Source organism: Oncorhynchus nerka, linkage group LG8, assembly GCF_034236695.1.
Source record: "Oncorhynchus nerka isolate Pitt River linkage group LG8, Oner_Uvic_2.0, whole genome shotgun sequence".
NCBI classification, from domain to species: Eukaryota; Metazoa; Chordata; class Actinopteri; order Salmoniformes; family Salmonidae; genus Oncorhynchus; species Oncorhynchus nerka.
Genome location: NC_088403.1, coordinates 47,982,050 through 47,994,549, shown reverse-complemented (window position 1 = coordinate 47,994,549; position 12,500 = coordinate 47,982,050). Strand labels below are relative to the sequence as shown.

General features: G+C 46.9%; 1 protein-coding gene across 1 annotated transcript in view; it reads left to right on the top strand.

Moving 5' to 3' along the window:
• Positions 1-12,500, top strand: part of nlgn2a (neuroligin 2a) — a 207,252-nt gene that overhangs the window by 174,548 nt on the left and 20,204 nt on the right. The window contains exon 5 of the mRNA XM_029666732.2: positions 11,567-11,767. Coding sequence (XP_029522592.2) covers positions 11,567-11,767 — 201 coding nt within the window. The remainder of the gene's footprint in view (positions 1-11,566; positions 11,768-12,500) is intronic.

Genomic DNA, 12,500 nt, shown 5'->3' with positions numbered 1-12,500 from the left:
GGATGAAATTACCCTTGACGCTGATCTAAGGTTGGTTTTTGCATTTCTCCCCTCTAATGGTTAAGGTTAGGTTAGGGTTAGCGGATCTTAGATCTGTGCCACATCCTCTTCGATGGAAGCTAGTTGTGAGTCGTGGCCGAGGAAATATGAAAGGCTGACCCAGATTGATGATATAGAAAGAGAGTTGGGTCATTAACACACACACACGCGCACAGAGACAAAGAGAAAGAGAGTTGGGTCGTTAACACACACACAGAGAGAAAGAGAGTTGGGTCATTAACACACACACACGCACTCAGAGACAGAGAGAAAGAGAGTTGGGTCGTTAACACACACACAGAGAGAAAGAGAGTTGGGTCATTAACACACACACACGCACTCAGAGACAGAGAGAAAGAGAGTTGGGTCATTAACACACACAGAAAGAAAGAGAGTTTGTCGTTAACACACACCGAGATAAAAAGTTGGGTCGCTAACACACACACAGAGAGAAGTTGGGTCACTAACACACACCGAGAGAAAGAGAGTTGGGCAGAATGAATAGCTATTTATTTACCTTGTTCATTCATTCGTGTTACCAGATGAATTATGCATCAGGGTCATGAACAACTCTTAGGGTATTGAACATTTCTCTCTCTCTTTCTCTCCCTTTAGCCATCTCTCTTTTATTTAACTCTTGGAAAGAGCACTCTGTTAATCTCTCTCTATTATAAAAAGTAGGGGATTACATTTCCTGGACAACAACAGGAGCGGAGAGAGAGAATGTGAGAGAGAAAGGGGGTAGAGAAGAGGGAGATGGACAGTTAGACTGCGAGAGAGGAGAAAGAGAGGGAGATACAGAGAGAGAGAGAGATGTTGTCAGCTCCCACGAGGCTGGGGATCCTCTGTCAGGGTACTGTACTGTACCGCTGTACAGCATAGTGTGTCGTCCCGGAGATACATACATACACGGTACATCCTGTCCCTCACACAGACACCTACACTCAGAAAAAAAAGGTACCGAATTGTACTTAAAGGGGTTTAAACGCTGTCGCTGTAGTGGTACCCTGTCCAAACAATTACTTGTCGGGATATAATTGCAACCTTGCAGTTCGTACCTTAAGAGACAAAATGTACAGATTAGCATTTTTAGGGTACCGCCACAGTGACAAAGCCATTTGTTCCTTTTGTAAGTGGCAAAAAATTTACCTCTTTTCTATACCAAGAGCCTCACTTGTACACACCATCCCACTTCTGACACCAATGTAGCAAATTCAAGGGGTGGCCCCAACCGTGCCTTGAACCTGGGTCCAACAACTGTCAAGCCGAAACCTTAACCATTACACCAATAGGTCCATACCCCTGATCTAGGTCACTCAGTGTTGTTTTAAGATCGCTGTACTATTAGTTACGGCTCTTTCTTATCACCTGATCTTATGTAAGCCTTTAACGATTTCAGAACTGGCAGTGGACGTGCTCAAACTTCAATTAACATAACCGTATACTATTTAAACTGATGCAACACTTCCACTCACCGGTGGCCAAAAATAACTACCTGAAAGCCACACCATGACGAAGCCATGCCTCCAGTGATTGAACCTTTATATTCACAATTTGGGGTACAAAAATGTACCATCATACTCTTTATCCACCCATGTATCCTAAAAGGTACCGAACAGTACCATGTGAGATCATATGTGTACCCCTGAAGATACATTGTGTATCTTGATCTTTGTGTACCCCAAGGAACAATACCGTACCCTAAACAAAACCCTTTTTTCAGTCTACTCAACTAATTAGTGGCACAGCAGTCTAAGACCCTGCATCTCAGTGCAAGAGGCGTCACTACAGTCCCTGGATCAAATCCAGGCTGTATCACATCCGGCTGTGATTGGGAGTCCCGTAGGGCGGCGCACAATTGACCCAGGAGTCGTCTGGGTTTGGCTGGGGTCATTGTAAATAAGAATGTGTTCTTAACGGACTTGCCTGGTTAAAATGACATGTAAAAACAGAAGAGAGATAGAGGGAAGGATTAAGAAAGAGTGGTACAAAGAAATGAGTTGGAATGACATTTTACCCACCCACACTACCCCCTTTGTGAACTGTCATTAATACAGATATGCATGTTAAGTGCACACAAAGCCTGCACCTTCCTCGCTGGGTGAAATTCATGTATGTGAAGTGACTCTCATCAGTAGACTGCAGTCGGGAGCTACGGAACAGCCAGTGGTGCGAGGAGGCAGCCATCCAGAAGTCAGATGTGTGTGTAGAAATGAGATAAGCCAACAATTCCCTTTGTCATTAGTTTCCTATCCTACCCACTCCTCACTGCACCGGTATCGATGCCAATGGGCCTTATCTGACAAACACTATTCAAATATTCACTGAGCTCTGCATAACTGCCACAGTCATCACTGAGATTAAATGCGTTTTATCATATCATTTGCATATTTTAATTACATTGACGGAGGGGGAAAAAAGCGGAGATTTTTGCGTGTGTGTGTGTTTGAGATGAACATAGCAAGTCTGATTTCTCTCTGAGTTGGAGAGGTTGTGTGCGTGTATGTGTGTTTATGTGAGTGTGTTTGTGTGTGTGTGTGTGTGTGTGTGTGTGTGTGTGTGTGTGTGTGTGTGTGTGTGTGTGTGTGTGTGTGTGTGTGTGTGTGCGCGTGTAATATGGGGAATGTCGTGACTTCAGTGTGTGGTTTGTGTGTGAGTCTTGAGTGGTGGAGTGCTGGTTGAGTTGGATTGACATCCTAACGGCATCATCCTCACATTATAACGATAGTTTCAAAACCAGAGAGTGGACCACAACACAAGTTTACAGACGAGTCCAATATAATTGAATAAAGTTGCATATAGAATGAATCTGAATAGAATGCATCTGTGTAGTTTCCCTGTGATCAAGATGTGGCGGTGCTCACTATTCTATGTTATTTAAGGGTAGGACACACACACCACACGCTCACACACACACCATTCGGTCTGTCAATATTCATGGTGCAGGCTTTCTGTGGGACGTTTTCAGTAGAACACCATTCTCCGGCAGGTAAACGCAGGCCATTTTCATGTATCATTATTGTTATTATTTTTTTAAATGTATCGGTCCACAGCTGTTCCCGAGCGAGGGATGGAGGAGAGGGATGGACGGCCGATTGCACTTAATTGGTCGCTCTTTTTCAGGTTTAATTTTTTTCTCTCCCCCTCATCACCTCTTTCCTTAATTTCAATGATTTATTCTCCTCATTCATGTTTGGCTTTGATGTCCGCCGCTGGCCGCAATATCCTGCTGCGGTTCACACTGGCCCATCTGTGACATCACATGTATGTTCCCTGCCCATACACGCCCCCTAACAACCCTATTTCATCCCCCATTACCCCCAGAAACACACACACACACACACTCTCTTGAACATGTTGGAGATCCCCAGGGACTGGAAGCGAGAAGAGGTAGAGGAAGAGGGAGGGAACAAGAAGAGGTAGAGGAAGAGGGAGGGAACAAGAAGAGGTAGAGGAAGAGGGAGGGAACAAGAAGAGGTAGAGGAGGAGGGAGGGAACAAGAAGAGGTAGAGGAGAAGGGAGGGAACAAGAAGAGGTAGAGGAGGAGGGAGGGAACAAGAAGAGGTAGAGGAGAAGGGAGGGAACAAGAAGAGGTAGAGGAGGAGGGAACAAGAAGAGGTAGAGGAGGAGGGAGGGAACAAGAAGAGGTAGAGGAGGAGGGAGGGAACAAGAAGAGGTAGAGGAGAAGGGAGGGAACAAGAAGAGGTAGAGGAGGAGGGAGGGAACAAGAAGAGGTAGAGGAGGAGGGAGGGAACAAGAAGAGGTAGAGGAGAAGGGAGGGAACAAGAAGAGGTAGAGGAGGAGGGAGGGAACAAGAAGAGCTAGAGGAGGAGGGAGGGAACAAGAAGAGGTAGAGGAGGAGGGAGGGAACAAGAAGAGGTAGAGGAGGAGGGAGGGAACAAGAAGAGGTAGAGGAGAAGGGAGGGAACAAGAAGAGGTAGAGGAGGAGGGAGGGAACAAGAAGAGGTAGAGGAGGAGGGAGGGAACAAGAAGAGGTAGAGGAGGAGGGAGGGAACAAGAAGAGGTAGAGGAGGAGGGAGGGAACAAGAAGAGGTAGAGGAGGGAGGGAACAAGAAGAGGTAGAGGAGAAGGGAGGGAACAAGAAGAAGTAGAGGAGGAGGGAGGGAACAAGAAGAGATAGAGGAGAAGGGAGGGAACAAGAAGAGGTAGAGGAGGAGGGAGGGAACAAGAAGAGGTAGAGGAGGAGGGAGGGGCTGTGGGAGAGGAACCATCTTGGGAACACACACTGCCTTGGATCAGTGTGTGTGATCAAACTTCTCCACAGTGAGGTATTGTTCCTCAGGCCTATAAAAGTGTTCACAAGGCAACAAACTGGAATCGATGGACACACACCAGCACTCTATAAAAACTATTGTAACGCAGAGGTGAGACTCTCTGCGAATGGCTACACACACCTCTCACAGTCAGTTACTCACCTTTGACGGACAGTCTCCTTTCCTTCTCCTTTCTCTGCCCCCCCCTCTCTCTCTGAGCGGAGAGTGTGTGTGTGCGTGGCAGCGTGTGCAAGTGTGTGTGACTCTCCTCCCAGGTCCCTGTGGCACAGTTGGAATCACCCTGATGAAAGCTGAGTGCAATCAATCCTCATTACAAACATGCTGAGATATACACACACACACACACACATTAACAATTCATGCTTGTGGTAACATCCGCATATTTGTGCACATTAAGGAACAAAGAGGCACACACACCCAATATGATAGCTAGGGGGAATGCTGCAGACAGAGAGCTGCAGGGAAGCTCTCTGTCACACAGTCACACTCAGCTGGGAGCTGGCCTGGTTTCTGTCTCACAAGCACATACTGTTCACACACAGCCATATGTCGCTGAAACATAACTCCGATAGAGATACCGAATGCAGGGGGTTTAACGAGAGCGTGAAAGTACAAACTGATCAAGAAACCGACAGAGGAAGTACTTTTTAAAGAGAAAGGGAAGTGTGGGCGAGTGGGTCGATATGACGAAAGTAAGAGAGGGAAAAGAGGAAGGAGAGAGGCGGAAGCCTGCCTTTGGCGCCCACCATGGTTCTTCTCTTTTTGTCTGTTTATTCAAATCCTAACTGTTGTTTTTCAGGGGGAATAGACTGCTGCTGTTCTGAGTGGAGAGGGGGGATCCTTATCTGTACCCCCCCCCACCCCCACCCCCTCTACACACAAACACACACACACCACTCAAACACGCGCACACTTTACATGTACACACACACACGTCCTCCCTGCTGAGGGTCTCGCCCGGGGTGACAGCAACTGAATCACCAAATCGGAATAATTTAGAACCTCACATGGTGCGCAGGAATAATTGCAACGACAGCCAAGAAATACTAACAACGAATGTATTTGAATACGATATTAGAATAGATCCAAAAACAAACGAGGGAGGGAGGAATGGAGGGAGGGGAGAGAGAGAGAGAGAGAGAGAGAGAGAGAGGACAGAAGAGGGAACAAACTACAGAAGGCCACAGACTGACCAATTGTTAAACTTTGAGTTGTGAAAATGCTTCCCCAATCAAAAGCCCTGGATTAACAGCGAGGTTGGTGCTAAACTAAAGAGCAGGGCTACCTCACACAGAGCTATCGCAGACAACCCTGAGACTACGGCTGAGGACAGGAACAAGTACAAGTAGTCCCACCATGACCTCCACAGAGTCATCAAATGAGAATAAGGACAATATAGGAATAAGGTGAAATCGTATTACACAGGCGCCGATGTGGCCGGGGCTACAGTCCATTAGGGATTACAGAAGAAGACCCAGCCGTGATCTGCCCAACGATGCCACTGTACTAGATGAACTCAATGCAAAATGCATGGACACTTTGACAACAACAACATCGTGCCGGGTGTGAGGGCCTGTCACCGACCCAGAAGATTGGGTGATCTCGCTCTCTGAGGCCCACGTGAGAAAGGTCTTTATTCAGGACAACACCTGCAAGGCCGCGGGGCCAGACAGTATTCCAGGGCGCGTTCTCAGATTATGTGCAGAACAGCTGGCACACATATTCACAGTCATTTTCAACCTCTCCTTGTCCCAGTGTTTGTATACCGCCCCAACAGATCCATAGGTGATGCCATCTCAATTTCTCTCCACACTGCCATCACCCACCTAGAAAAGAGGAATACCTATGCTGTTCATTGACTACTTCTCAGCGTTCAACCCCATTGTCCCCTCCGAGCTCGTCACCAAGCTTAGAACTTTGGGTCTGAACACCTCCCTCTGTAAATGGATCATGGACTTCATGACGGGCTGACCCCAGGTGGTGAGGGTAGGCAACATCACCTCCGCCACGCTGACCCTCAACACAGGGATCCCACAGGGGTGTATGCTTAGTCCCTTCCTGTACTCCCTGTTCACCCACAACTGTGTGGCCACTTACGACTCCAACACCATCATCAAGTTTGCTGACGACACGACGGTGGTAGGCCCAATCATTGGCGACGGTGAGTCAGCCTACAGGGAGGAGGTCAGTGACCTGGCAATGTGGTGCCAGAACAACAACCCCTCCCTCAACGTCACTAGGACCAAGCACGCCCCCATCCACATAGACGGGGCTGCGGTAGAGCAGATTGAGAGCATCAAAATTCCTCGGTGTCCAAATCACTAAAAACTTCAAATGGTCCAAACACACACGCACACTCGTGAAGAAGACACGACAGCTCCTCTTCCCCCTCAGAGGGTTGAAAAAGTTTGTCATTGACCCTCAAATCCTCAAACTGTTCTAAAGCGTCTGCTAAATGACTTAAATGTAAATGTAAAGCTGTACCACTGAGAGCGTTTTGACTAGCTGCATCACGTCCTGGTATGGCAATAACACCGCCCTCGATCGCATGGTGCTACAGATGGTGGCGTTGACAGCCCAGTTCAACACTGGGGCCGAGCTCCCGGCGATCCAGGACATCTATGTCAGGCGGTGTGGTAGGAAGACCCGGAAAATCGTTAAAGACTCCGACTACCCAAGTCATAGACCATTCTCTCTGTTTACGCACGGCAAGCGCTAGTCTGGCACCAACAGGCTCTTGAACAGCTTCTATCCCCAAACAATAAGACTGATGAGTAGCTAACAAAATAGCTACATGGACTATTTGAGTTAACCTTGTATCGTTATTGACCTTTGCACTGTCTTTATGCTCGCTCACACACACACTCCATCATTTGCTCACACACACACATTACGCACATACATTTATACTGACTCTATACACACACACACACACACACACACACACACACACACACACACACACACACACACACACACACACATACAATCATCATATACACTGCTGCTACTTTATCAAATATCCTGATGCCTAGTCACCTTACCCCTACACACATCTACCTCTATCGATCCAGTATCCCTGTAAATATGGTACTGGAACTGACCCTGTATATACAATTAGTATGCTTCTTACTTATTGTTTTCTGCATATTCATTTTGATTTCTTGCAAGAAAGGCATTTCACTGTACTTGTCCATGTGACATTCAAAACTTGAAACTTGGTGTTCTTAGAGGTCTCTTCATCTCCCCTCTCTGTCTCTTTCCAATACTACTGTTAAATGCCTTGCCATTTACAGCTGCTGTAAGGAGTAGTGGCAGGAGAGACCGAAAGAGACAGAATGACAGGTTGGGTCTCGCTGTGACAGCGGTGTAAGGCAGGAGAGTATCGTGTGGCAGTTGTAATGACGTATTTAGGCTGCGGCGTGGGGTTGGTAACAGGCTGACTGTTGGGGAGTTCCTGCCGGTCTTCCTGCCTGTCTTCCTTCCTGTCTGTCTTCCTAGTAGATGTCTGAATTAAAGGAGAGGCAACTGAAAATAATCCTTACAAAGATCATGTTAAATAATGCACCTGCTTATATAGACCATTGCTTTCTGAAAATAAATCAAACACATTCCTTAACTGCATTAACTTGAGCACAGTAAATGGACTTCACTATGGAAAACAACATTAACTCTGTACAGTTCTTAGATGTCCTTGTTACAAAGAAGGGACCATCTCTAAGTACTACAGTTACAGCTGATCGTTACCATTCTAAAAAAAATAGGTTTTTACCAATAAGCCAACTTCATAGACCGCGTCGCGTCTGTGACACAGAGGAAGAATATGATAGACGATCGTACTCTCTCCCTGAGCGTTTCCGCTCGAGAGGATACCCCCGATACCTGGCTGGAAAATGCTCCAAAACAAGTTAAAAGCTTTGAACAGGAACCAGTTTCTTCATAAATCCCAAGAAAGACCCAAGAAACCGTTTTCTGTAAACTAGCGACTCACTTTCAATGACAGCCGTAATGGAATCAAGTATTCTGCCAATAAGCACTGGCAAATACTGTCATCAGACTCGTCCTTTAAATTCTGCCTTCTAGATGCATCTTTATTCATTTATTAACGATCAAGAAATCTATCGAACGTATTAGTTCAGATGTGGCCAGAGAGAGAAAAGAGGCCTTCCGAAAAGGATGTTCCCCTGTAGATCATGTACGCCCTCATAGGACCTATGAGAGGAAGTGATGTCTAACTTGCGCCTCTAAAGGCGCTGTTTAGATGTTCTTGCCATTGGCTTCATATTGGATGAACATCCATTGAAAGTCATTCTTGGGGACGATGAATCCGCTATCGGATGTCAACATATCACCTCGCCAGTTTGCGAGAGACTTTATAGAGCGAATGAAAAGAGGTGATTGCGACAACAAATGATTCCAAAGAGATGTGCCAATGAAATTCCGTATCCCCACATGGTTTAAACGATGAACCGGATTCCCCCTCCTGCCTATAGGCCAAATTTAGACTGTTATACAAGAACAGTGTCCGTATCAGATTTGACACATAATTTATGACTTCGCCCCACTTATTTATGAAGGGCCGGGCCTGATCAAATCAAATTGTATTTGTTTTATTTGATGTCCTATGTGGTAAGTTATCTCATGAATTGATATAATGCATCCAAGTGAGCGGACACCTAAGGCAATTGATATACAGGTAGACCAGAGAAGATTCATCCCTGATTGGCAGGTAAGTTGGCAACCCTGATTAGAAGCACCTGCTGCTCATCGGTTATTTGCCTAGGTTTCCTGCAAAGGCTGTTTTGAATGAAAAAGATTTGCACCGACACACTGAAGTAGACCAGAAAGCCGAAACGCCTGTGTACGCTATCCCTGATGCAGCCGAAACGCCTGTGTACGCTATCCCTGATGCAGCCGAAACGCCTGTGTACGCTATCCCTGATGCAGCCGAAACGCCTGTGTACGCTATCCCTGATGCAGCCGAAACGCCTGTGTACGCTATCCCTGATGCAGCCGAAACGCCTGTGTACGCTATCCCTGATGCAGCCGAAACGCCTGTGTACGCTATCCCTGATGCAGCCGAAACGCCTGTGTACGCTATCCCTGATGCAGCCGAAACGCCTGTGTACACTATCCCTGATGCAGTGGAAATATGTCTTGTTTAAATGAAGTAAGCTTCATTGTTTGAGTTATATTTATCTGAATTCATACCAACCAAACGTCCGGGAGAGTGTGATGGTCCTCTTTTGATTTGACACCTTGCTGCAAATGGAAGGATTGGAGAAGTGTGTAGTGTGCATGTGTGTGTTGATGCATGTGTTTATTCCAACACTCCTACAAAACCGTGTGTGTGTGTGTGTGTGTGTGTGTGTACTGTAGATGTGTGTGTAAATATTGGAAGCAGTATCCAGCATGATTATTCAGAGCCAGGCAGACACAGCTGTTCCCTTCACACACACACACACACACACACACACACACACTGCACCTATGGACACACACACAGGAGACACACTGGCAGCCCTGGCATTACTGGCAGGCAGCACCCTACAGAATGAATGCACACTGGGTATAGACAGGGTGAGGGTGATCCAACAGTCAGGGACACACTAAAGAGACAGGGGAAGCACGTACCCCCGTGCACACAGGCATGCGTGAGCACACACAAACACGCACATGCACCATCACCCTCACACACATACCAAACCCATGTATCACATGTGTGTGTGTCCATATGTTTATTCATTGTCCACCTGATTCAATAAGAGGCATAAAGGTGTGTGTTGAAGGGAGACAACCCCAGCGTGTGTGTGTTTATATGTGTGTGTGAAGGTGTGTGTCTCTTTCGCTCTGTCTCTGTGTGTGTGTGTGTGTGTGTGTGTGTGTGTGTGTGTGTGTGTGTGAGAGAGAGAGAGAGTCTTCTCTGTAGTGTCAGCTCTTTGATCAGCCTCCCCCTGCTCGGGAACCAACCTCTGGTGTCTTGGAGGCAGATGAAACGCACACACATACACATACACACACACACACACACACACACACACACACACGAAACCCTGTGCCTCTCTCTCTTTGTCTCTCTCTCTATCCGGGGCCGCCTCATAGCCACAGAACACCCACTATCAATCCTCTCTTCTCCCTTCCCCTTAACAAGCGCTCCTTACCCCAGCTATTTTAAAGGCTATTGATATGGAGCTGATGCTTTCATCTGGTATTGCACCAGTTTATTTATTAACAGCCCTTGGTTTTATTTATCTAAATATATGAGAGGATAGGTGACTGGAGAATACGTGGGTAAACCCTGAAGGGTGGTTGACAAGGGTAAGGGTATGTAAATATTGGAGAGAGGGGAGTTTGGAGCTTTAAAAAGCCGGTGGATTCTTTAGCTTCATACCGTACCTAAACAGTGTCAGGAAAGTAATGCCGGGCCAAGCCTTCATTCCGGGTTATTGTTGCTGACGTCCTCCCTTCCTCCTTCCCACTCTCTTCTGCTGTGTCTAGTGACCCAATTCGCTTCTATTCAAAAGCTGATTTACCAGCCAGATGGCAGAATATTTGACATTATTGTCAAAATAAACGTTCTATTGACACATTAATATCTCCTCTCTCTCTTTCCCTACCTTCTGCCTTTCCTCTGTCCCTCTCTCTTCTCTCTACCTACTTACCCTTTCCTTCCTCCTCCTGCTCTCCACCTCTCCCCCTCTCTTCTCTCTACCTACCTCCCATTTCCTTCCTCCTCCTGCTCTCCACCTCTCCCCCTCTCTTCTCTCTACCTACCTCCCCTTTCCTTCCTCCTCCTGCTCTCCACCTCTCCCCCTCTCTTCTCTCTACCTACTTCCCCTTTCCTTCCTCCTCCTGCTCTCCACCTCTCCCCTTCTCTTCTCTCTACCTACTTCCCCTTTCCTTCCTCCTCCTGCTCTCCACCTCTCCCCTCTCTTCTCTCTACCTACTTCCCCTTTCCTTCCTCCTCCTGCTCTCCACCTCTCCCCCTCTCTTCTCTCTACCTACTTCCCCTTTCCTTCCTCCTCCTGCTCTCCACCTCTCCCCTCTCTTCTCTCTACCTACTTCCCCTTTCCTTCCTCCTCCTGCTCTCCACCTCTCCCCCTCTCTTCTCTCTACCTACTTCCCCTTTCCTTCCTCCTCCTGCTCTCCACCTCTCCCCCTCTCTTCTCTCTACCTACTTCCCCTTTCCTTCCTCCTCCTGCTCTCCACCTCTCCCCTTCTCTTCTCTCCAGGCTTCCTGAGTACAGGCGACCAGTCAGCCAAGGGGAACTACGGTCTGTTGGACCAGATCCAGGCCCTGCGTTGGCTCAATGAGAACATCGGCCATTTTGGGGGCGACCCCGAGCGCATCACCATCTTCGGCTCCGGGGCGGGGGCGTCCTGCGTCAACCTGCTCATCCTCTCGCACCACTCCGAGGGTAAGGGGCACACTGGTGGGTCACATTCTTACTTGATTTGATTTACTTCTCAGTCTACTTAACCCTTGCCTGGTAGAATAAGGATCATTCAATGAACTGTGTGGTTACTCAAAAGGATAGGTTGGTTGAAAGTGAGTTCCCAGGGTACCATTAGTCCAATTGTAACTGTGTCACGCCCTGACCTTAAAGATCCTTTATTCTCTATTTTGGGTTAGGTCGGGGTGTGACTAGGGTGGGCATTCTAGTTTCTTTATTTCTATGTTGGCCTGGTATGGTTCCCAATCAGAGGCAGCTGTCTATCGTTGTCTCTGATTGGGGATCATATTTAGGCAGCCTTTTCCCACCTGTTTGTTGTGGGATCTTGTTTTTGTGTAGTGCCTGTGAACACTGCATTGATGTCACTCTTTATTGTTTTTGGTGAGTTTCATTTATTAAACATGTGGAACTCTACGTACGCTGCACCTTGGTCCATTTATTCTACTAACGATTGTGACAAACTGTGTCTCCTCATATATAATCAAATATACTACAATATAATTTCAGTATTCTTAACCTGGTAGAGTAAGAGAAAATGTACTACAGTGGGGCAAAAAAGTATTTAGTCAGCCACCAACTGTGCAAGTTCTCCCACTTAAAAAGATGAGAGAGGCCTGTACTTTTCATCATAGGTACACTTCAACTATGACAGACAAAATGAGAGAAAAAAATCCAGAAAATCACATTGTAGGATTTTTAATTTATTTATTTG